Below are 25,513 nucleotides of genomic sequence, written 5' to 3'. Positions count from 1 at the left end.
AAACAGTAAACAAGACAAAGAGACAACCCACGGAATGGGAGAAGATATTTGCAAATGACAGTATAGACTAAAGGTTGATATTCAGAATCTATAAAGAATTCCTCAAACTCAACACACACAAAACAGATAATCATATCAAAAAATGGGCAGAAGATATGAACAGACCCTTCTCCAATGAAGACATACAAATGGCTATCAGACACATGAAAAAATGTTCATCATCACTATCCTTCAGGGAGATTCAAATTAAAACCACATTGAGATATCACCTTACACCAGTTAGAATGGCCAAAATTAGCAGGTCAGGAAACAACGTGTGTTGGAGGGGATGTGGAGAAAGGGGAACCCTCTTCCACTGTTGGTGGGAATGCAACTTGGTGCAGCCACTTTGGAGAACAGTGTGGAGATTCCTCAAGAAATTAAAAATAGAACTTCCCTATGACCCTGCCATTGCACTCCTGGGTATTTACCCCAAAGATACAGATGTCATGAAAAGAAGGGCCATCTGTACCCCAATGTTTATAGCAGCAATGGCCATGGTCACCAAACTATGGAAAGAACCAAGATGCTCTTCAACGGATGAATGGATAAGGAAGATGTGGTCCATATACACTATGGAGTATTATGCCTCCATCAGAAAGGATGAATATTCAACTTTTGTAGCAACATGGATGGGACTCGAAGAGATTATGCTGAGTGCAGTAAGTCAAGCAGAGAGAGTCAATTATCATATGGTTTCACTTATTTGTAGAGCATAACAAATAGCATGGAAGACAAGGGGAGTTAGAGAGGAGAAGGCAGTTGGGGGAAATTGGAAGTGGAGGTGAACCATGAGAGACTATGGACTCTGAAAAACAATCTGAGGGGTTTGAAGTGGTGGGGGGTGGGAGGTTGGGGGAACCAGGTGGTGGGTATTATAGAGGGCACGGATTGCATGGAGCACTGGGTGTGGTGCAAAAACAATGAATACTGTTATGCTGAAAATTTAAAAAAAATAACTATAAAACAAAGCACCCCATCTGGACTTCTCTAGTGTGAAAACTCTCCCACTGTGGACCTCTGAAACTGTGGGGCCAAATGTAACAAAGTCAGGTTAAGTTAATATCTGGACTGGAAAGGAGAAAGAGGGACATTTCCAGGTGCTAGAAAAGAGGAGGCACTGAGAAATGAAAGCAGTGGATGATGACTTGGTGCACTGTTGCTACTGTGGGGGCCTTTGGGTCCTAGGGACCTGGGTCAGACTTACACCACCAGCTTGCCAATATGCATGAGAACAAATAGGAAGTTAAGCAGAGATCAGCATACAGTGATGGAAACCTTCTAGAACCACATCATTAAGGAAAAGATGGACCAGAAAAGCAATCTCCTGCATCTCAGGGAGGTCACAGGGCACTTGTATTTCTGCTTCGGCTTAGATGGGAAAAGCTCCCCTAAGAAATGGAAGCCTATTTTTCACTTGGGAATGAGATTTCAAATTATAATGCTAAGAAACCCAGACTGAGAAGTGGTTAACTTCTAGTATAGAAGGTTTACCAGTGGGGCTCCAGGCCAGTGGCACTCCTGGGATGCCTGGCAACAGTGACCATCAGGAGGATTACCCCACTGCCAAAGTCACACTTAATAATACTACTGGCTGAGGAAACCATGTCCGATTCACAGTAAAATACATCTAAACACTCGAGGAATAATCCTATATCGAAGGGAGTTGGAAGTCACAGAAAAGATGAGGGCTAGACCACCCAGGGACCTCAGATGATGTAACAGCATACTTAAAATGAGTAATATGAGAGATTTGATAAAGTAAGAAAAAAGTTAAGTAGGAAGCAGAAGAACAGGCAGGTTCAAAGAAGAAACAAATGAAGCTTCATGAATGGGAAACACATTTATAATGAACAATTTAGTGGAGTGGTAAATAGCAAATTAGACATAGCTGAAGACAAAATCACTGAACTGAAAGATAGATTTGAGGAAGTTATTCAGAGGTAAGCACAGAGATTTAAAAAAATAAGAGAAGGGCAGAGGTAGAGAAGAGAAACTGTAGGCCACAGGTGTGTCCAAAGGATTTCTAGAGAGGCTGGAGAGAATGAGAAGAAAAAAATATGATGGAAATCACACAGAGAAATTTTAGCAGGGGTTGAAGATGTGAATCCTAAGCTTCAGGACTCCTAAGTGATCATGGGAAATGTAGGAAAAATAAATCCACAGCTAGACACATTACAGTGAACCACAGAAGAGTAAAGATGAATAGGAAGACAGTAATCCTTCCACAGATTTGTCCACAGCAATGAAGAGCACAAAGAAGGCATCATCCCCAATGTACTGGGTGAATATGACTGTCAACCAGAATTCTGTATCCAGCTAAACTATCATTCAAAAGTTTGAGTGAAATAAAGATGTTTTCAGGAGGTAAATGGAGAGAACTTACCATTAACAAAACCCTGCTGGAAAAAAATTGTTGATGGTTATATGTCAAAAGGAAGAATGTAATATGATCCAGAGAAGTAAGCTAATAAAAACCTTGTCCAGTCCCCAAGCCAGGGGTTTCATTATATGGATGGTGGCTGGATTACTAGAAATGACAGACTGAATCAGGAGTAATTGTGTCTGTGTTCTTGTGACTTGGACATCACCCACTGTTGGTGACAGTGAACAAGAAATTCTCCCTGAAAATATCTGTGGTTTGATGTGCAGGTATGCCTCCATTTGTTAGGATAATTATGGGATCACAGATGTTAAATGCCAAATACTGAATCATAACACATACCTACCTGGAAATTATTTGACCTGGAGTCTTCAGATTATGAAAACTAACCTGTTCTTGCTTTATGTGTTTTCTGAGTGTGGGGTTTTCTGTGTAGAGGGAGCCAGGAGCAGGGCAGGCTTGTGGCCAAGCCATCCTGGTTTTGAGATCCAGAGGGTGGGCCTTCATTCAGCTCTAGATATTTGATTGTCCCTCTCTGTCTCCAGAACCTGCATTAGTGTTTGCCAAGGACCAGCCAGCATTCAGGGAGGTGCAGGCCAAGGCAGGGTCCAGTGCCACCCTGAGCTGTGAGGTGGCCCAGGCCCAGACGGAGGTGACGTGGTACAAGGACGGGAAGAAGCTGAGTGCGAGCTCCAACGTGCACATGGAGGCCAAGGACTGCAGCAGGCGGCTGGTGGTGCAGCAGGCAGGGAAGGTGGATGCCGGGGAGTACAGCTGCGAGGCGGGGGGCCAGAAGGTGTCCTTCCACCTGGATGTCACAGGTCAGTTCTTTTGGTTAAACTCTAGTCTTGATCGAGGGTGGTGGTGGGATAAGCATAGAGTCCAGAAAGACTCTGGAGCTCTTTCCATTAAACTTAACTTTTCACATGTCCCTCCTTTGGCCTCCGATTCTCATACATGTGGCTGAGCCAATAGAAATTGGATAGGAAGGTGTACATGGAAAGGTTTGCTAATTCCTGTGAACCATGACTGGTGTTCCAGGGATGATACCCACCTGGGACAGCCAACGTGGAGCAGCAGTAGAATGTATGGCCCCCACCTGGGACAGCCCACATAGAGTGGTAATAGAATGTGTGGTCCCCACCAGGGACAGCCCATGTGGAGTAGTAATAGAATGTGTGGTCCCCACCTGGGACAGCCAACGTGGAGCAGTGATAGAATGTGTGGTCCCCACCTGGAGAAACTGGGCAGAACAATGGTACAATGTTTAGTACTCACCTGGAACAGCCACATGGAGCAGTGGTCATATATGGTTCCCACTTGGAACAGCCCATAGGAGATGTGGAAGAGTTAGGGACCCCCTGGAACAGTCCACATTGAGGAAAGGGAGAATTTAGGCTCTTCACTCCTTCACGCAACGTAGAGCTGGGACAGTTCATGAGGACCAGTGGTAGAATGTATGGTCCCCACCTGAACAAGCCCTGACACAGTAGTTACAGAATGGGTACATAAATTGTGTTACTTATTGCTGAGAAGGCTATAGGGCTTCTCCAGATGACACAACTGACATAGAGCTGACACAGGAGAAGTTTCCATTCCCTCTGCTTCCTGGTTCAGTACTTCTTAACCCAGTGCTGCCTTCCTAACAGACATGATATCTTCAATCATGTGCGTCCTTCTGTGTCCCCAGAGCCCTCCGTGGTGTTTGCCAAGGAGCAACCAGCATGCAGTGAAGTGCAGGCCAAGGCAGGGGCCAGTGCCACCCTGAGCTGTGAGGTGGCCCAGGCCCAGACAGAGGTGACGTGGTACAAGGACGGGAAGAAGCTGAGTGCGAGCTCCAACGTGCATGTGGAGGCCAAGGGCTGCAGCAGGCAGCTGGTGGTGCAGCAGGTGGGGAAGGCAGATGCTGGGGAGTACAGCTGCGAGGCCAGGGGCCAGAAGGTGTCCTTCTGCCTGGACGTCACAGGTGGGTTCCTTGAGGTCTTTCTTATGCTCCTTAGAGCACAGTAGTTATCCAGAGTGGGGGTGCATGCACGTGATGTCTCCTGTCCTGTTTGGTCACACAGCTTCCCAAGCAGCAGCCAGCAGGTATGAATTACATGACAATGATTGTATTTTATCAGTGTTTCTTGTCTTTTCACTTGGGCAAACATTGCAACAACCTCAGAGGAGGAGTTCTGATTATTCCCATTTTATTTTATTTTATTTTTTTAAGATTTTATTTATTTATTTAACAGAGAGAGACCACAAGTAGGCAGAGAGGCAGGCAGAGAGAGAGAGAGAGATAGAGAGAGAAGCAATATCCCTGCTGAGCAGAGATCCTGATGCAGGGCTCGATCATAAGACTCCAGGATCATGACCTGAGCCGAAGGCAGATACTTAACCCACTGAGCCACCCAGGCACCCCAATTATTTGCATTTTAATATGAGGCTAAGAAAAATCTATAAGTTGCCAAAATTCACACAGCCAGAAAACCACAGAGCCAGGGTTTGGACCCCATATTCTGAGATTATTTGTTTACCTGTTCTGCCTGAAGAACTCTGTCATCAGTAGTTATTTTAGCTGGTCTTCTCAGGCTCTATTTTTGTTTTTCTTATATGGAAACATATTTATTTTATTTTTTAATTCTGAGGGTATTTTCTCTGGGAATCACATTACATTTTAATAGAGCTTTTTTTGTAATTTGTAAATACAATTTTGTAATTTGTAAATACAATTGACTTTTGAACAACATCGGTTTGAACTCCACAGGTCCACTTGTATGTGGATTTTTAAAATAAATACAGTACAGTATGGTAAATGTGCTTTCTCTTTCTTACAATTTTCTTAGTAACATTCTCTTGCCTGTAACCTACTTCACTGAAGAATTCTGTCTGTAATACATAACACATATAGCAAATTGTGTATTGGTCAAGTTTGTATCATCAGCAAGGCTTCCAGTCAACAGTAAGCTATCAGTAGTTACATTCTGGGGGAGTCAAATTATACACAGGTTTTTGATTGCATGAGACTTCATCACCCCAACCCCTATGTTGTTAAGAGTCAATGGCATGTATTTTAACATTTTGAAGATATCATTCCATTGTCTTCTGAGTCCCATATTTTCTTCTAAAACATCAACTGTCAGTTCTGTTATGTTGCTTCAAAGACTTTTTTTTTCTTTTCCTTTTTCTTTTCTTCCCCTCCCTCCCCTCCTTCTTTCCTTCCTTCCTTCCTTCCTTTCTCCTGTTGCTTTTAAGATACTATGTTTGATTTTAGTTTTCAGCGGTTTTACTTTGATGAATCTAGGTGTGGTTTCCTTTTTATTCATCCTGGTTGGAGCCACAGGTCATCTTGGGTGTGTGGGCTTATGTTCTCCTCAACCATAGGCTACCCTTGGCTTATATCTGTTCTGTCCCATCTCTCTCCTCTGTCCCAAGTTCTGTTACATTTTATTTAACCATTTTGTGTTTCCCCACATGTCTCATATGGATCTTTCTTTCTGCCTCTTAATTATTTTTCTCTCTCTCCTTTATTCTGTGTTTTTTTTTTTCACCTGCCTTAAAATTCCCTAATATTCTGTTCTGCTTAGAGTATGTCTGACTCACTTATATACTGTGTTGACTATTTTCAAGTGCTATAATTTCCATCTCATTGATTTCTTATAGATTCCAGACTCTGTAGTAAATTTCTTATGTTTGATGTATTTTTAAAAAAGATTTTATTTATTTATTTGACAGAGAGAGATTACAAGTAGACAGAGAGGCAGGCAGAGAGAGAGGGGGAAGCAGGCTCCCTGCTGAGCAGAGAGTCCAATGTGGGGCTCGATCCCAGGACCCTGGGATCATGACCTGAGCTGAAGGCAGAGGCTTCAACCCACTGAGCCACCCAGGCGCCCCTGTTTGATCTATTTTTAAAGTTTCATTTTAAAACAGTATTAATCATGGATATATCCCAGTCTGAAAAAGCATAAGAACCCATCACCTGATATTGTCCTTTTTTTGGTTTTCTATTTACTCCTTTCCTTGACACACAAGCAACATTTCCACTGACTGTCAGACATTGCTTGAGAAAACTTGTTGGGTATAGATCATGCTATCTTATTCCAGAAAGAGGGTTGTTCCTTCCTATGATAGTGGAGAGAAGGCAGCCAAACTTCAGCTCATTCCAGGACCATGCTGGCTCGGGGCCCCCTTGCAGTTTTGATCAGGGCCTTCCGTCTCTGGTGGGCCCCATTCTGGGCATGGTCTTCCCTAAATTCCTGCAGATGCTTAGGTGTGGGTGAGGCCCCTTTCCCAGCAAATTCTCAGTGCTAATCTTCCCTGGAATGCAAGGTGCCAGAGTGTGCTGTCTGCTCTGGAGCTCAGAGGTTTTCTGTGGGGCTTCATAGTCTCCTGTGTCCAGCAGCTTCAGAACTCATGAGACCCTTGAGGGGAACATGGCTGAGTGGCATCTCAATTCTACATGGTCCCTCTTCCCAGGAGACCTGGATCCTCCTCTAACTGCACCCCTCTGTGCACACAAGTGTGCACGTACTGGTGGTCTCCCTGTTTTTTGGGGAGCTGTGCTGTGCCTGCATTGTCATTATCATGTCCTGCCCAGACACAGCAGTGTCCCTAGGGGACAAACAAGGGCCAGTGGGACCCCACATCCTTGAGTGGCTCCCTTAGACCATCCTCAATGACTCCACAGCATCCCTACAGAAGAGCCTGGCCCTGGGCTCCCCTCTATTAGAATGTCTGCCCTATGCTTGAATCAAAGCTGTCTGTCTTGTGTCATTCATCATTCCTCGGAGAGGTCTGCCCTGGCCCCAGAGCCTAAGGGACCCATCCATCCCTTCTCTCATATGTGTGGCATTGTTTAACTACACCCAAGCATGGCATCACTGCCTTCATGACTGATGTGCTTGTCTGTCTCCCTCAGTAGATTGGGTACAGACTGTCATGTTTCTAGCCACTACCATGGTGCCTGGTGCCTGCATGCTGTGGGCCAGTGTTCACTTGGGTTGTGCCAGTGATTGTGTGCATGGCTGGCTGCTTTCACAGCATGGACTCTCTGAGATTCTGTGTGTATGCACTTGAGTTTACTGGGAGTCATGCAGTTTTAGAAAAGAGGCAATCTCAGGTGTTGGCAAGGATGTGAGGAATTGGAACTCTCACACACTGCTGATAGAAGTGTAAATTGGCACAACCATTTCTGAAATCACTTTGGAAATATCTTTTAAAGCCAGTGTATCTTACACCATAAGCTACACCGATGGTGGGCATACCGTGTGCTGGGGGTATAGCTTATGGTGTAGCTTATGGTGGGCATACTGTGTGCTGGGGGTATAGGAGTGAATAGGCCCACCTCCCCACAAGGGCTGGCTGTCACCTGGGATGGGTACATCTAAATGTACACTCCGGCCCCAGGTCAGGAGGCATATGTTTGCAGACACTCTCCAACAGCCTGCTGGACACATGATGGCATTTGCTCCAAGTAGGAAATTAACTGAACTCTGAAGCTTTCCTCCCTGTGACCTAAGTGGTACCAGCTCTGTGTCTCTTAACATATATATCTGTCTGTCCCCAGAGCCCTCTGTGGCGTTTGCCAAGGAGCAGCCAGCACGCAGTGAGGTGCAGACCAAGGCGGGGGCCAGTGCCACACTGAGCTGTGAGGTGGCCCGGGACAAGACGGAGGTGACATGGTACAAGGACGGAAAGAAGCTGAATGCGAGCTCCAAAATATGCATGGAGGCTAAGGGTTGCAAGAGGCAGCTGGTGGTGCAACAGGCGGGGAAAGCAGATGCTGGGGAGTACATCTGTGAGGCTGGGGGCCAGAAGGTGTCCTTCCACCTGGATGTTGCAGGTCAGTTCTTGTGGGACTATCATAGCCTTGTGTAGAGGTGATGGGATTGGCTAACTGCCCCAGCCAACCCTGGTGCTCTTCCCACCGGATCTCATGTCACAGCCCATACTCTCAATTCCCTTACTCATGGCTGGGCCAAGGTGGTGCTGTGCTGGAGGGGTGCGGGCAGAAGGGAGAGTATGCTCCCAGAAATCCAAGTGGTGTTCCCACATAGTAATGGCAATCGTAAGTTGTTTGCTGAGAACCTCCAGGGTGTTCTTTGGTGCCTGGGGCTCTGCTGTACCTTGCACTTGGAGTCTGAGACTAGGCATTTCTCACCCACCCATTATATGTGAATTTGCCTCTGCTGAAGATCCTGGCCACTTCAAGATGCCCTCACCTAGCTACACGCTGGGCCACACGAGGGAGAGATGCTTGCATTTCACTAAATCAGGAGATGGGAGAGTTTCTGCCAGCTGATCCTACTTGGATTTATGTCAAGACAGAACTATGGACTATGGGTTTTCGGTGTACTAGAACACATTTTCCTCCTTGCACATGGGAATGAAGGTTCCCTGTGCCCTTGTGTGTAGCAGAATCCAGAGCTCTGGTGTGTTGCAATCTGTGCACAAAGTATGGCAAGAGCAGAGGGCTGGGAGATACCCGGTAGGCGCATGTGAGGTCGGGATTCTCTTTCTGAAGCAAATCTTGCTTCTCCCCTCTAAGAACATTTGGTTCAGAATTCCCCCTGGAGTCTGTCGCAGGTTTAAAAATGGAGAGGAATGAATGGATTATTCTGCACCCACTTGCTTTGTTAAAGATGAGGTCCTCTGTAGCAGCCTCTGTATGATAAGGCAGTATTTCACACCATTGTCTGGAGACTTGTGTGTCTGTCCCATTCTGGCTGGTTCATAGTGAAGGCTGAGATCTATTTTCTTGTTGTGCTGAGTCTTAATGGCCAATCAAGATGGTCTGCAGCCCCACACTGGCTTCTAGGGGCCACCACCTGACCATTTGCTATTCCTTTTTTTAAAAATTAATTTATTTATTTTCAGCATAACAGTATTCATTATTTTTTTGCCACATCCAGTGCTCCATGCAATCCGTGCCCTCTATAATACCCACCACCTGGTACCCCAACCTCCCACACCCCCCGCCACTTCAAACCCCTCAGATTGTTTTTCAGAGTCCATAGTCTCTCATGATTCACCTCCCCTTCCAATTTACCCCAACTCCCTTCTCCTCTCTAACACCCCTTGTCCTCCATGATATTTGTTATGCTCCACAAATAAGTGAAACCATATGATACTTGACTCTCTCTGCTTGACTTATTTCACTCAGCATAATCTCTTCCAGTCCCGTCCATGTTGCTACAAAAGTTGGGTATTCATCCTTTCTGATGGAGGCATAATACTCCATAGTGTATATGGACCACATCTTCCTTATCCATTCATCCGTTGAAGGGCATCTTGGTTCTTTCCATAGTTTGGTGACCGTGGCCATTGCTGCTATAAACATTGGGGTACAGATGGCCCTTCTTTTCATGACATCTGTATCTTTGGGTTAAATACCCAGGAGTGTAATTGCAGGGTCATATGGAAGTTCTCTTTTTAATTTCTTGAGGAATCTCCACACTGTTCTCCAAAGAGGCTGTACCAACTTGCATCCCCACCAACAGTGGAAGAGGGTTCCCCTTTCTCCACATCCCCTCCAACACATGTTGTTTCCTGTCTTGTTAATTTTGGCCATTCTAACTGGTGTAAGGTGATATCTCAATGTGGTTTTAATTTGAATCTCCCTGATGGCTAGTGATGATGAACATTTTTTCATGTGTCTGATAGCCATTTGTATGTCTTCATTGGAGAAGTGTCTGTTCATATCTTCTGCCCGTTTTTTGATATGATTGCCTGTTTTGTGTGTGTTGAGTTTGAGGAGTTCATTATAGATCCTGGATATCAACCTTTTGTCTGTACTGTCATTTGCAAATATCTTCTCCCATTCTGTGGGTTGCCTCTTTGTTTTTTTTTTTTTTTTTGACTGTTTCCTTTGCTGGGCATAAGCTTTTGATTTTGATGAAGTCCCAAAAGTTTATTTTCACTTTTGTTTCCTTTGTTTTTGGAGACGTATCTTGAAAGAAGTTGCTGTAGCTGATATCGAAGAGGTTACTGCCTATGTTCTCCTCTAGGATTCTGATGGATTCCTGTCTCACTTTGAGGTCTTTTATCCATTTTGAGTTTATCTTTGTGTATGGTGTAAGAGAATGGTCGAACCATTTGCTATTCTTTCTGTCATATGTGGGTGTGTGCAGATACCAAAACACTGACTGTGTATTTTTTTTAAATGTTATTTTCAAGAGAATATGACAAATTATTTTATGGTAATAAACATGAAAATATTTGGCAAATCAACCAAATACTTGGAAAACTGTGTAAAAAGTGACACAAGAAGATTTCAACACTTCAAATAGTCCTAGAAACTTTTATTTATTTATTTATTTATTTGATTGATATATATATATATATATATATATGTATATATATGTATATTTATTTATGTTAGTCACTGTATAGTCATTAGTTTTTGGTGCAGTCTTCCAAGATTCACTGTTCATGCACCACACCCAGTGCTCCATGCAATATGTGCTCTCCACAATACCCACCACCAGGCTCAGCCATCCCCACACGCCCCTCCCCTCCAAAACCCTCAGTTTGTTTCTCAGAGTCCACAGTCTCTCACAGTTCATCTCCCTCTCTGATTCCGTCCCCCCTTCACTTTTCCTTTCCTTCTCCTAATGTCCTCCATGCTATTCCTATGTTCTACAAGTAAATGAAACCATATGATAAAACCATATGACTCTCTCTGCTTGATTTATTTCACTCAGCATAATCTCCTCCATAATCTCCTCCAATCCCATCCATGTTGAAACAAAAGTTGGGTATTCATCCTTTCTGATGGAGGCATAATACTCCATAGTATATATGGACCATATCTTCTTTATCCATTCTTCCATTGAAGGGCATCTTGGTTCTTTCCACAGTTTGGCCACTGTGAATGAATTGCTTTAATGAACATTGAGGTACAGGTGACCCTTCTTTTCACTACAGCTGTATCTTTGGGGTAAATATCCAATAGTGCAATTGCTGGGTCACAGGGTAACTCTATTTTTAATTTTTTGAGAATCTCCACACTTTTTTCCAAAGTGGCTGCACCAACTTGCATTCCCACTGACAGTGCAGGTGGGTTCCCCTTTCTCCACATCCTTTCCAACATTTGTTGTTTCCTGCCTTGTTAACTTTGGCCATTCTAACTGGTGTAAGTTGGAACCTCAGTGTGGTTTTGATTTGAATTTCCCTGATGGCTAATGATGATAAACATTTTTTCAAGTGTCTGCTACCCATTTGTTTGTCTTCATTGGGAAAGTGTCTGTTCATGTCTTCTGCTCATTTTTTGATGTGATTATCTGTTTTTTGAGTGTTGAGTTTGAAGAGGTCTTTATAGACCTCTGGATATCAGCCCTTTGTCTGTAGTGTCATTTGCAAGTATCTTCTCCCATTCCGTGGGTTGTCTCTTTGTTTTGTTAACAGTTTCCTTTGCTGTGCAGAAGGTTTTGATCTTGATGAAGTCACAAAAGTTCATTTTTGCTTTTGTTTCCTTTGCCTTTGAATACATATCTTGAAGGAAGTTGCTGTGGCTGATGTCAAAGAGGTTACTGCCTATGCTGTCCTCTAGGATTTTGATGGATTCCTTTCTCACATTGAGGTTTTCATCCATTAGAGTTTATCTTTGTGCATGGTGAAAGAGAATGGTTGACACAAGAAGATTTCAGGACCTCAAATAATCCTAAAGCCTTTTATTTATTTATTTAGAGATTTTATTTATTTGCCAGACAGAGAGAGAGAGAGCATACAAGCACAAAGGGGAGTGGCAGGAAGAGGGAGAAGCAGGCTCCCTAATGAGCAAGGAGCCTGATGCCAGACTTGATCCCAGGACCCTGGGATCATGACCTGAGCCAAAAGCAGATGTTTAACTTACTGAGCCAACCAGAAATCCTGCCCTAGAGCCTTTTATTTTTTTAATTTTTTATTTTTTTAAAATTTTTTGATAAACATATAATGTGTTTTTATCCCCGGGGTACAGGTCTGTGACTCGCCAGGTTTACACATTTCACAGCACTCATCATAGCACATACCCTCCCCAATGTCCATATCCCCACCACCCTCTCCCATCCCCACTCCTCCCAGCAACCCTCAGTCTTTTTTTTGAGATTGAGTCTTTTGATGGATTCCTTTCTCACATTGAGGTCCTTCATCCATTTTGAGTCTATTTTCATGTGTGGTGTAAGGAAGTGGTCTAATTTAATTTTTCTGCATGTGGCTGTCCAATTTTCCCAGCACGATTTGTTGAAGAGACTGTCTTTTTTCCATTGGACATTCTTTCCTGCTTTGTTGAAGACTAGTTGACCATAGAGTTGAGGGTCTATTTCTGGACTCTCTATTCTGTTCCATTGATCTATGTGTCCATTTTTTTGCCATTACCATACTGTCTTGATGATGACAGCTTTGTAATAGAGCTTGAAGTCTGGAATTGTGATGCCACCAACTTTGGCTTTCTTTTTCAATATTCCTTTGGTTATTTGAGGTCTTTTCTGGTTCCATATAAATTTTAAGATTATTTGTTCTATTTCTTTGAAAAATATGGATGTTATTTTGATAAGAATTGCATTAAATGTGTAAATTGCCCTAGAGCCTTTTAAACAAACAGAGATATAATGAATAATCTTGCACCACATGTACTTTCTAACTGGTAAATTATGTGAAATGTTCTTAAAGGAAATTATTGCATAATCATGGACATTTTTCTTTTTCCCCCTTTTAAAAAAGATGTATTTAATTATGAGAGAGAGAGGTGCATGGAGCGGGGAGACAGAAGGATAGAAAGATAAACAGACTACCTATGCAGTGGGGAGCCTGATATGGGGCTCAATCCCAGAACCCTGAGATCATGACTTGAGCCAAAACAAGAGTCAGATGCTAACTGACTGAGCCACCCAGGTGCCCCTATTCCTGGAGAATTTCCTGGAGAATAGAAAAGAGAGATGTTTCTGATTTACTTTAGAGAGACAATGTAATGCTGATAACCAAAATCTGACAAGGAAAGTATAAAAAATTCAAATCACAGGTCAGTCTGTTATGGATTTTTGAAGTAAAAATCTTAAACAAAACATTATGAAAATAAGTCAGCAATATATTTAAAAGATAATACACCATATTGAAGGCCATAGTCCAGGAATGCAAGACTATTTAAACATAGGAAAGATTATCAAATTAATATAATGCATGACATTAAGAGACTGATTTAAAGAAATGAAGTGATTACCTCCATAAATGCAGAATAAAGTGATAAAATTTAACTATATATATAATATATACATATCATATATATAATATATCTCCTAAAAACAAGCATGGAAAAGACAAGTAATACTGTTGAAAACTGGGCAAAAGTCTTGAGCCAAAGAGCAAACATTAATGACCAAAAACATTGGAAAAGATCATTCACTCTGTGAATCCTTAGGACCAGGCAGGGGATGGCCCTGGGAGGTACAGCTCTACTCCCCCAAGGTGGCCAACAGTTGACAAGACACAGCAGGTGACTGTGGAGGTACAACTCCACTCCCCCAAGGTGGCCAACAGTTGACAACACACAAGAGGGACTGTCCTGCACTGTGGACAAGATGCTCTCTACATATTCATGTGCAGGGCTGAATCATCTGAGAAGGTTGAGGTGTGCCTGCATTGTGACCCCACAGCAACTCTCCTAGGGGAGTGTGTGCGCAGGGAGACCTTTTGGTATCCCCACCTGGAACAGCCCAGGTGGAGCAGTGGTAAAATGTATAGATAAATTGTGTTCATCTTTTCTAGGAAGGTGGTAAATCTTCTTTTGGTCACACAGCTGGTGCAGAGCCTGGAGATGACTGCCCTACCACATGTTTAGTCCTTTCTCTAGTGCTGCATGTTGAATTAGATGGTGTGTTTGACCCTGTGTGTCTCTCCCTGTCCCCAGAGCCTCCAGCTGTGTTTGCCAAGGAGCAGCCAGCACGCAGTGAGGTGCAGGCCAAGGCGGGGGCCAGTGCCATCCTGAGCTGTGAGGTGGCCCAGGCCCAGATGGAGGTGACATGGTACAAGGACGGGAAGAAGCTGAGTGCGAGCTCCAACGTGCACGTGGAGGCCAAGGGCTGCAGCAGGCGGCTGGTGGTGCAGCAGGCGGGGAAGGCGGACGCTGGGGAGTACAGCTGCGAGGCTGGGGGCCAGAAGGTGTCCTTCCGCCTGGATGTCACAGGTCAGCGTTTGGGTTAAAACTCTAGCCTTGATCAAGGGTGATAGAATGTATGGTCCCTACCTGGGGCAGTCCACATGGGGCAGTGATAGAATGTGTGGACCCCACCTGAGACAGTCACGTGGAGCAGTGATAGGATGTACTGTCCCCACCTGGGACAGCCACGTGGAACAGTGGGAGAATGTACGGTCCCACCTGGGACGGTCCACATGGAGCAGTGAGAGAATGTGTGGTTCCTACCTGGGACAGTCCACGTGGTGCAGAGATTGAATATAATGTCCTCACCTGGGATAGCCACGTGGAGCAGTGAGAGATTGTGTGGTCCCCATCTGGGACAGCCCACTTGGAGCAGTGATAGAATATATGGTCCCCAGCTGGGAGATCCCACGTGAGGCAGTGGGTAATGTACGGTCCCTACCTGGGACAGCCCATGTAAGGCAGCGATAGAATGTGTAGTCCCCACCTGGGACAGCCATGTGAACCAGTGAGAGAATGTGTGGTCCCCAACTGGGACAGCCCACATGGAGCAGTGATAGAATGCATGATCCCACCTGGGACAGCCAAGTAGAGCAGTGACAGGATGTGTTGTTACACCTAGGACAGTCCTCGAAGAGCAGTGATAGAATGTATGGTCCCCATTTGGGACAACCCATGTGGAGTAGTGATAGAATGTGTGGTCCCCACCTGGGACAGCCACATAGAACAGTGATGGAATGTGTGATCCCCACCTAGGACAGCCACGTGGAGCAGTGATAGAATGTGTGGTCTCCACCTGGCATAGTCCATATGGACAGAGATAGAATGTGTGGTCCCCTAGTGGGACAGTCCATGTTGAGCAGAGATAGAATGTGTGGTCCTACCTGGAACAGCCTACGTCGAGCAGTGATAGAATATATGTTCCCCAAGTGGGACATCCCACATGAAACAGTGGTAGAATATATGGTCCCCAGCTGGGATAGTCCACGTGGAACAGTGATAGGATGTATGTTCTCCTACACACAGTGCTGATGGATGGGGTAATTAGATTTTGTTACTTAGTGTCAAGAAGGCTATGGGGCTTTTCCAGACCATACAGCTGATGCAGAGCCTGGAAACGTTTCCAGTTCTCCTCCCTCCCGGTGTAGTCCTTCTTCCCCCAGTGCTGCCTTCCTAAGGCACATGGTATCTTCAATCATGTGCATCTCTCTCTGTCCCCAGAACCCTCTGTGGTGTTTGCCAAGGAGCAGCCAGCACGCAGTGAGGTGCAGGCCAAGGCGGGGTCCAGCGCCACCCTGAGCTGTGAGGTGGCCCAGGCCCAGACAGAGGTGACGTGGTACAAGGACGGGAAGAAGCTGAGTGCGAGCTCCAACGTGCACATGGAGGCCAAGGGTCGCAACAGACGGCTGGTGGTGCAGCAGGCAGGGAAGATGGACGCCGGGGAGTACAGCTGCGAGGCTGGGGGCCAGAAGGTGTCCTTCCGCTTGGACGTCACAGGTCAGTTCTTTGGGTAGTGAATTAGCCTTGTTTGGGAACATGGGACTGATTTTTGAACCCAGATTATCCTTAGTATTAAGGATAGTATCACCATCACCATCACCTCCCATGTCACATTCTCCCACCTTCCTATTTTCATTCCCATGACAGGGTCAAGAGTGGCTTGACTGGATGGGTGTGTAAGAAGGAGGGGACCACTTGTGTCCACCTTCAGTGGTGTTTAGCACATTGATAACTTCTATGTTCTATGTTCCTCAAACCTGCCCAGTTTCTTCGTGGCCTGGAACTCTGCTTGGCATTTAGGTCTGAAGGAGCACAGGTGCTTCTCACCTGGGAATATGTAAATTTCCTTCTATTGGATCCTCTGGCAGATACCAGGTTCGCTCCCTCAGAACCACAGGCAGGTTATCACCAGCCAGATGTTTAGATCCCATTGATCAAGGATAAATGGGAAATTTCAACTACCCATCTGTACTTGTAAATATCTCAGACTGACTTTGGATTATCCACGTTTTAGATGTTCTGTGAATCTCTTCCTTCCTTGCGCATGGATAGAGAAGCTCTGTCTGCTTTTTCTGAGACATCTAGATCCATTCCACACTGTGATGTCCGTACAAAGTATACAAAAGTGGAGATGGGTAGATACACACCTGTGACACGTACCTCTAGGTACAGGATATTCCTTTTAAAGCATATCTTTTGTATTCAGTTAAACAATTCTTTGTCAGAATTCCTTTGGAGTCTGATATATAAATTTAGAAATAGAGAGGAACAAAAACTTAAGCCATGTCCACACACATTGCTAAAGATGAATTACTATTATGGCAGGCTGACTGGTGGACCAGTATTTATTTGGTAGCATTACCTAATGGTTGGTGTCTATTTGTGCCTCCTTGGCTGGCTGATAGAGAAGGTTGAGAAATATATTCATTTTCTTTTATTAAGAGAGTCTTAGCATTCAATAAGGGTCCCACATTTGACCTGGAGGTGCCACCACAGAACAGTGTGGTATCCTATCTGTACTTAGTGGTTTGCAGGTGTGTATAGATAGCAAAAACCATGCTAGTTATCTTTGTGAAACATTATATGAAGAGAACTTGACAGATTGTTTCATGGTAAGAATTTGGAAGTTTTAAAATTTAATAGGAAGCTAACATATCAAAGCTGACATAAGGAGGCATAGAAAACTCAAATAGTCCTATAAATTTTAAAGAAATGGAACAAGTAATAAAAAAATATTTTCAGGGCACCTGTAGGCCAGTTGGTGAAGAATCTGACTCTTGATTTCGGCTCAGGTCATGATGTCAGGGTTGTGAGATCAAGCCCTGTATTGGGCTCTGTGGAGCTTGCTCAAGATTCTCCCTGTTCTTCTAACTTTGGTGCTCCCTTCTCTCTCCCTCTCTAAAAAAATAAAATAAATGTTTTCATAGAGAACAGTCTGAGCCAAGTGGATCTGCTGGTTAGTTTTACCAAATATTCCTGAAAAGGCATTATTCCATTTTCATGAAGGTTCTTCTAGAGAATAAAAAAAAGATGTATAGTCTCCAACTCATTTTATGTAGATGTAGATAGCATAATATTAATGTTGAAATCTTATGAAGGAAATATATGGAAAATTATAGGCCAATACCTTATGAATTTCAAGGCTAAACTCTTAAACAAGATATCAGCCAACCAAGTTGGACAACATATGAAGGGAACAATATAGTATGATGGAAGTTGTAGTACAAGAGTGTCTGGTTGCTTTAACATTAGAAACTTAAAAAAGCAGAAGAATGCATGATATTAACATCCTAAAAGAGAAAAAGTTGGTTATCTTAATAAATGCTGAATAAAACTATTTGGTGAAATTTAATTAACATTATCCTGTAATACAAAATTATTAACTAACTATAAAAAAAGGGGTTAGTTAGCATCACACTTAACAATTAGCCAAAACATGGAAAGAATGAAAATGAACTTTTGGAACTTCATCAAGATCAAAAGCTTCTGCACAGCAAAGGAAACAGTCAACAAGACAAAGAGGCAACCCACGGGAGAAGATATTCGCCAGTGACACTACAGACAAAGGGTTGATATCCAAGATCTATAAGGACCTCCTCAAACTCAACACTCAAAAAACAGTTAATCACATCAAGAAATGGGCAGAAGAGATTTGGAGAAGACACTTCTCCAAAGAAGACATACAAATGGCTATCAGACACATGAAAAAATGTTCATCGTATCTAACCATCAGGGAAATTCAAATCAAAACCACATTGAGATACCACCTTTCACCAGTTTGAATGGCTAAAATTAACAAGACAGTAAACAACATGTGTTGGAGAGGATGTGGAGAAAGGGGAACCCTGTTACACTGTTGGTGGGAATGCAAGTTGGTGCAGCCACTTTGGAAAACAGTGTGGAGATTCCTCAAAAAATTAAAAATAGAAGTTCCCTATGACCCTGCAATTGCACTCCTGGGTATTTACCACAAAGATACAGATGTAGTGAAAAGAAGGGCCATCTCTACCCCAGTGTTCATAGCAGCAATGGCCACAGTTGCCAAACTGTGAAAGGAACCAAGATGCCCTTCAACGGACGAATGGATAAAGAAGATATGGTCCATTTATACCATGGAGTATTATGCCTCCATCAGAAAGGATGAATACCCAAGTTTTGTATCAACATGGATGGGACTGGAAGAGATTATGCTGAGTGAAATAAGTCAAGCAGAGAGAGTCAAGTATCATATGGTTTCACTTATTTGCAGAGCATAAGGAATAACACAGAGTACATGGGAGATGGAGAGGAAAAGTGAGTTGGGGGAAATCAGAGGGGGAGATGAACCATGAGAGACTGTGGACTCTGAGAAACAAACTGAGGGTTTTGGAAGGGAGGGGGGGAAGGGGTTGGGTGAGTCTGGTGAGTATTGTGGAGGGCATGTATTGCATGGAGCATGGGGTGTGGCACATAAACAATAAATCTTGGAACACGGAAAAAAAAAATTTTAAATAAATAAATAAAAACAAGTAGCCAAAACATGAAAAGAGCTCAGCTACCCATCGGCAGAGACATGGCTAAAGAAATGGTGGTATGTATATACAATGGAATATAACTCAGCCATCAGAGAGAGTGAAATCTTAACATTTGCCATGATGTGGATGGAACCAGAGGGTATTATGCTAAGCGAAATAAGTCAGTCAGAGAAAAACAAATATCTTATGATTTCACTCACATGTGGAATTTTTTTTCAAGATTTTATTTTATTTAAATATTTTATTTATTTATTTGACAGACAGAGATCACAAATAGGCAGAGAGGCAGGCAGAGAGAGAGGAGGAAACAGGCTCCCCACTGAGCAGAGAGCCCAATGCAGGACTCGATCCCAGGACCCTGGGATCATGACCTGAGCCAAAGGCAGAGGCTTTAACCCACTGAGCCACTCAGGCACCTGTCACATGTGGAATTTAAGAAAGAAAACTGATGACAATGGGGGAAGGGAAGGGAAAAGAAAATAAAATGAAAACAGAGAAGGAGAGAAACCATAAGAGACTCTTAACTGTAAGGAACAGCAGCTGAGGGCTGCTGGAGGGGGGTGGTTGGGGGGATGGGGTAGCTGGGGGATGGGCATGAAGGAGGCATGTGACAGAAAGAACACTGGGTGTTACATGCAACGGATGCATCACTAAATTCTACCCCTGAAACTAATGTAAAAAAGTGGAAGACCTGACTTTGTGATTGGAAATGAGGTAGGGAGGCTTTCTGTCCAACGACTGGCAGCACAATAAGGAGGGAAATCAGAGAAAGGTATAAAATAAAGGAAAGAAGTGGAGTTTAGTTTATCTTTTTCTTTCGGTATTTTGTTTACATTCCAGTTAGTTAACATATAGTGTAGAATTCTCTTCCGATGCTAATGGCCAAAGACACCAGAAAATTCCCCTCACTTTATCAGTGGTCAGAAGCTTGCAAAGATGGCCACGGGCAGGTACAGCTTCCATCCCACAAGGCTACCAACAGCTGACAGTGCAGGACAGGCATGAGGGTGGACTGGAGGAGCTCTTGCACATGGCTGAGGAAAGACTCTGCCTCACCTGGGAAGATGGGCCTGTTTCCTGACCCCACAGATCCTCTCCTAAAGGAGTATGTGTGGGGAGGGCTTACAGCATCCATATCCGCAGAACAACACGGAACTGTGGTAGGTGGTACCAATAGACTATGGGTACCCACTGCTGAGGGAGTTTCTCCGGGCCACACAGCTGGTGCAGAACCTGGGGACATTTCTGTCCCCCTGCCTCTCCATTCAGGTTCCTTTCACCAGTGCTGCATTCCTGACTTACAAGGTGACTCTGACGGTGTGTGTCCATCCCTGTTCCCCAGAACCTACACTGGTGTTTGCCAAGGACCAGCCAGCACACAAGGAGGTGCAGGCCAAGGCAGGGGCCAGTGCTACCCTGAGCTGTGAGGTGGCCCAGGCCCAGACGGAGGTGACGTGGTACAAGGACGGGAAGAAGCTGAGTGCGAGCTCCAACATGCACATGGAGGCCAAGGGCTGCAGCAGGCGGCTGGTGGTGAAGCAGGCGGGGAAGGCGGACACCGGGGAGTACAGCTGCGAGGCAGGGGGCCAGAAGGTGTTCTTCTGCCTGGACGTCACAGGTCAGTTCTTTCTGGTACCATCTTGTCTTGTTTGGAGGTAATGAAAGCATTGCATTGCAGAACCCACAGGCTCTGATGCTCTTTCCCTTAGTCTTCATGTTTCACCTTGGCCATCCTGTTGTCTTCTATTTTCATAGGCATGGCTATGACTGGTGGAGGTTTAATGAGAAGGGTGCATATGGAGGGAGAGGGAGCCCTGAGCAGTGCTTTCATGTCCTAATGCTTAGTCATGCATCTCAGCACCTGCAGAGAACTCTCCCAGCATCCCTTGGTGCCCAGGACAAAGGCTGTGCTTCATGCTTGGGTGCTGAAGTAGCTCAGCATCTCACACCTTGGTTATGTGACTGTGCTGCTTCTGGGTGCCCCAGGTGCCCTGTTCAGGATCACATGGGATTCTTGCTAGTGAGACATTTTGATTTCTTTAAATCAGGATGGGGAAGTTTTGACCATATAATCACCCTTACAAATATCTCAACTGAACTTTGGATTGTGATGTTTTAGGACACCGTTTTACACATGGATATATGCTATCTGTGCACCTCAAGGCAGGGACAGTTACCAGATCAAGGGGACAAAATAAGACAGAAACAGATTCTTGCATAAGTGGACTCCTGCCAAACCACAGGGTTTTTTGGTTTGTTTGCTTGTTTTGTTGTTGTTGTTGTTTTACTGCAGTGTCTGTGCAAGAAGTAGAGAAGGGTTGTTGTTTTCATAAATAGTGCTTGGATCAGTTAACCATATGGAAAAAATTAAATTTTACTGGGAATCCACACAACACCCAAAAAACTCCTGGTAGGTTAGAGACCTCAGTATAAAAGCTAAATTCCTAAAACCCTGCAGTGACAACACAGTTTTTTAAAGACCTGGATAAGGGAGGATCTCTTTAATAGTGTACAAGTGCCCTACAAGCAACAGGGCAAGATAGACATATGTGACTACATTAAAACCCAAAATCTCGTTCATCAGAAGAGGCCATGAGAGAGTGAAAAGGCAAATCCCAGAGTTGGGAAAAGAACTTTAAGCCACATAGTTGTCATTTCTTAACATGTAAATATGTAAAGAGTGTCTTAAAATGAGTAAAGACAGTACTGTTGGTGTATGAGCAAACCCACGAACAGCGTCACCACAGAAGAGCAAAGCGTTATGGCCAGCCCAGTAATGTTGGAGAAGGTGCCCAGCCTCCTGAGTCAGCAGACAGAGACAATCAAGAGGAAGGACAGTGACTCCCGCCAGATGGCCATCAGCTGATAATACTAACACAGGAAACAGCTTGGAGTCTCAGGAGCTTTGTAGACTAGAGGTGGAAAAATTACCTTCAAACCATACAGAAAAGATCTGAAGAAATGTATAGGAACACATGTGTCATGACCCCACAGAGCCATGCACAGGGAAAGTTTCTCAGACTCCCTACCTGGACCAGTCCATGGGGACTGGGTGTAGGGTCCCCACCTGGGACAGCCCACAGGGAGCAGGGGTGGAGTGTAGATAAATTATGTTAGCTGTTGCTGTGAAAGTGGTAGAACTCCACACCACACAGCTGGTGCAAAGCCTGGAAAGAGTTCTAGTCCCCCTCCTCCCTGTTTTGGCCTATTTTCCCAAGGCTGTATTCTTCTTTTAAATTTAAAATCAACTAATTAACATGTGGTGTATTGTTTGTTGCAGAGGTAGAATTCAGTGATTTGTCAGTTGTATATAACTCCCAGTGCTCATTACATCACCTGCCTCCTTAATGCCCATCACCCTGTTACCCTAGTCCACCACTCACCTCCCCTCCAGCAACTGACAGTTCTCTTCCTAGAGTTAAGAATATCTTAGGGCCTGTCTCCCTCTCTGATACTGTCTTGTTTTATTTTTCCCTCCCTTCCCCTATGATCCTCTGTTTCGTTTCTTAAATTCCACATATGAAAAAAAAATTCCACATATGAGTGAAATCATAGGATAATTGTATTTCTCTGATTGACTTATTTCACTTATTAATACCTTGTAGTTCCATCCACCTTGTTGCAAAAGCAAGATTTCAATTTTTTTTGGATGGCTGAGTAATATTCCTTTCTGTGTGTATACACCACGTCTTTATCAATTCATCTATTGATCCCAGGGCTGTATTTTTTTTTTTTTAAACCACAGATGTGTCCATGGAATTTTTTTTTTAAGATTTTATTTATTTATTTGACAGAGAGATATCACAAGCAGATGGAGAGGCAGGCAGAGAGAGAGAGAGAGAGAGAGGGAAGCAGGCTCCCTGCTGAGCAGAGAGCCCAATGTGGGACTCGATCCCAGGACCCTGAGATCATGACCTGAGCCGAAGGCAGCGGCTTAACCCACTGAGCCACCCAGGCGCCCCCCAGGGCTGTATTTTTGACCTACATGGTATGTTTGACTTCATGCATCCTTCCCTGTCCTCAGAGCCGGCTGCTGTGTTTGTCAAGGATCAGCCAATGAACAGTGAGGTACAGGCCAAGGCAGGGGCCAGTGCCACCCTGAGCTGTGAGGTGGCCCAGGCCCAGACAGAGGTGACGTGGTACAAGGATGGGAAGAAGCTGAGTGTGAGCTCCAACGTGCACGTGGAGGCCAAGGGCTGCAGCAGGCGGCTGGTGGTGCAGCAGGTGGGGAAGGCAGATGCTGGGGAGTACAGCTGCGAGGTCGGGGGCCAGAAGGTGTCCTTCCGCCTGGACGTCACAGGTCAGTTCTTTGAGGGTATGAAATGAGCCTCACTGGGAGATGAATTGGGACTGGCCGATAGCCTAAACACACCCTTTTGTTCTTTCCATTAGACTATTCTCTTCATGTCTTCTATCCATTCACATATGGTTTTAATGCCCATGTGGGACCAAAGAAACATGATTAGAGGAGGAGAGTGGTTGTGTTATACCACAAATTGTGTGTCCATGTAGCAGAGCTGGTCACATTTTCCCAGATCCTTCTCAGAACCCACTGGTGAACCTTGGTGTCTGGGGGTAAGGATATCCCTGATGCGTGGGCTGAGGTAGACCAGACGTCCCTCCCCTGGAGTGGTTGGGGAAGGTCATCTGTGTCTTCCTCAAGCATACTTGAGAGTTCCTGCTAGCAAGAGATGTTTGACTTCACTGAACCAGGAAGACAGGAAATCTGGGCCACACGATCACACTTGGAGTTTTCTCAGGACTGTGCTCTGAGTTTTCACAGTTTTAGGTGTTTTGGGACACTTCTGCATTTTCACAGGGTTCTAGAAGTTCTCTCTGCACCCATATGTAGCCACATCTAGGTCCGTATATTATGGCAGCATCTGAGTAGATTACCCTCCAGAGAGCAGAAAATTACAAATCAATCAGTTCTAGGGAACTGTATTGAAACTTCTACAAGAAAAACAAGACAAGCTGTGCAGTCCTAAAACTCAGAATAAGTGGAATGACAACAAATAATCTTCTCAGAGAATGCTATTCAAGCCCAGTAGCTCTACTGTTAAATTGTACCAAATATTCTGGAAAGATAGTATTCCACGTTCATAGAATTCTTATAGAACATAGAAAAAAGATAGTCTTCAACTCATATTTTGTAGGTAATATATCAATCCCAAAATCCGACAAGGTAAATATGAAGAATTCATATAGTCCACCATAGTCTGATTCCTGGAATGTAAGGCTCCTTTCACATAAGAAACTCTAGAAAATGAATACAGAGCTTGATGTGAACAAAATGAAAGAAAAAAATCCATGTTGTTTCCCCAGTAATTGGAGAATTAAAAAAAAAAAAGCACTAGATAAGATATAACATTATGAATCCAGGAAAAATATTTTATAATACTTAGCATCAATTGCTGACACAAAATTGTTCACAAAGTACAAATAGGAGGTCTTGTCCTTAAGTGTACTAATTGGTGGTATTGAAAAAACTAGCTGACATCACACTTCATGTGAAATCTTGAAAGTTTTGCCTCTGAGATGGGACCAAGACAGGGAAGCCAGGTGTCACCACTTTTATGTAACATTTACAGCACACCAAGGAAGAAAATAAAACGCAGGTATAAAAGCTGGAAAAATAACAAAAACAGAGCTAAGAAATGAGATAGTTATCAATATAGAAAATCCCAAACAGTTAATTATTTGATGGAAAATGGAGTGGGGAAAGACTACAACACACAAAAATCCATATACAGGAAACATTTTTATATCTAGACACCAAATATCTGGAGGATGACTTTTTTAAAAATTTCTTTTCACTGTAACAATTCATTGCTTTTGCACCACACCCAGTGCTTCATGCAATCTGTGCCCTCCCTAATACCCACCACCTGGTACCCCCAACCTCCTACCCCCTGCCCCTTCAAAACCCTCAGGTTGTTTTTCAGAGTCCATATTCTCTCATGGTTCAACTCCCCTTCCAATTTCCCCCAACTCCCTGCTCCTCTCCATCTCCCCTTGTCCTCCATGTTATTTGTTATGCTCCACAAATAAGTGAAACCGTATGATAATTGACTATCTCTGCTTGACTTATTGCACTCAGCATAATCTCTTCCAGTCCTGTCCATGTTGCTACAAAAGTTGGGTATTCATCCTTTCTGATGGAGGCATAATACTCCATCGTGTATATGGACCACATCTTCCTTATCCATTCGTCTGTTGAAGAGCATCTTGGTTCTTTCCATAGTTTGGTGACCATGGCCATTGCTGCTATAAACATTGGGGTACAGATGGCCCTTCTTTTCACTACATCTGTATCTTTTTAAAAAAATTTTTTTTCAATTTATTTATTTTCAGAAAAACAGTATTCGTTATTTTTTCACCACACCCAGTGCTCCATGCAATCCGTGCCCTCTATAATACCCACCACCTGGTACCCCAACCTCCCACCCCCCCCGCCAC

At 44.1% G+C, this 25,513-nt stretch overlaps 1 protein-coding gene across 30 annotated transcripts in view; it reads left to right on the top strand.

Moving 5' to 3' along the window:
* OBSCN (obscurin, cytoskeletal calmodulin and titin-interacting RhoGEF) overlaps window positions 1–25,513 on the top strand; it is a 137,108-nt gene that overhangs the window by 24,029 nt on the left and 87,566 nt on the right. For 19 of the 30 annotated variants that reach the window (XM_032335087.1, XM_032335096.1, XM_032335089.1 and 16 more), the window contains exons 10-16: window positions 2,968–3,243; window positions 4,113–4,388; window positions 7,974–8,249; window positions 14,292–14,567; window positions 15,762–16,037; window positions 20,397–20,672; window positions 23,079–23,354. The exons of 1 other annotated variant lie outside the window; for it this stretch is intronic. In XM_032335087.1, coding sequence (XP_032190978.1) covers window positions 2,968–3,243; window positions 4,113–4,388; window positions 7,974–8,249; window positions 14,292–14,567; window positions 15,762–16,037; window positions 20,397–20,672; window positions 23,079–23,354 — 1,932 coding nt within the window. The remainder of the gene's footprint in view (window positions 1–2,967; window positions 3,244–4,112; window positions 4,389–7,973; window positions 8,250–14,291; window positions 14,568–15,761; window positions 16,038–20,396; window positions 20,673–23,078; window positions 23,355–25,513) is intronic. 10 more of the 30 variants (XM_032335091.1, XM_032335080.1, XM_032335082.1 and 7 more) reach the window with 9 other exon arrangements.

Source organism: Mustela erminea, chromosome 3 (genome assembly GCF_009829155.1).
Source record: "Mustela erminea isolate mMusErm1 chromosome 3, mMusErm1.Pri, whole genome shotgun sequence".
Classification (NCBI taxonomy): Eukaryota; Metazoa; Chordata; class Mammalia; order Carnivora; family Mustelidae; genus Mustela; species Mustela erminea.
This window is presented reverse-complemented; position numbering and strand designations above follow the sequence as displayed.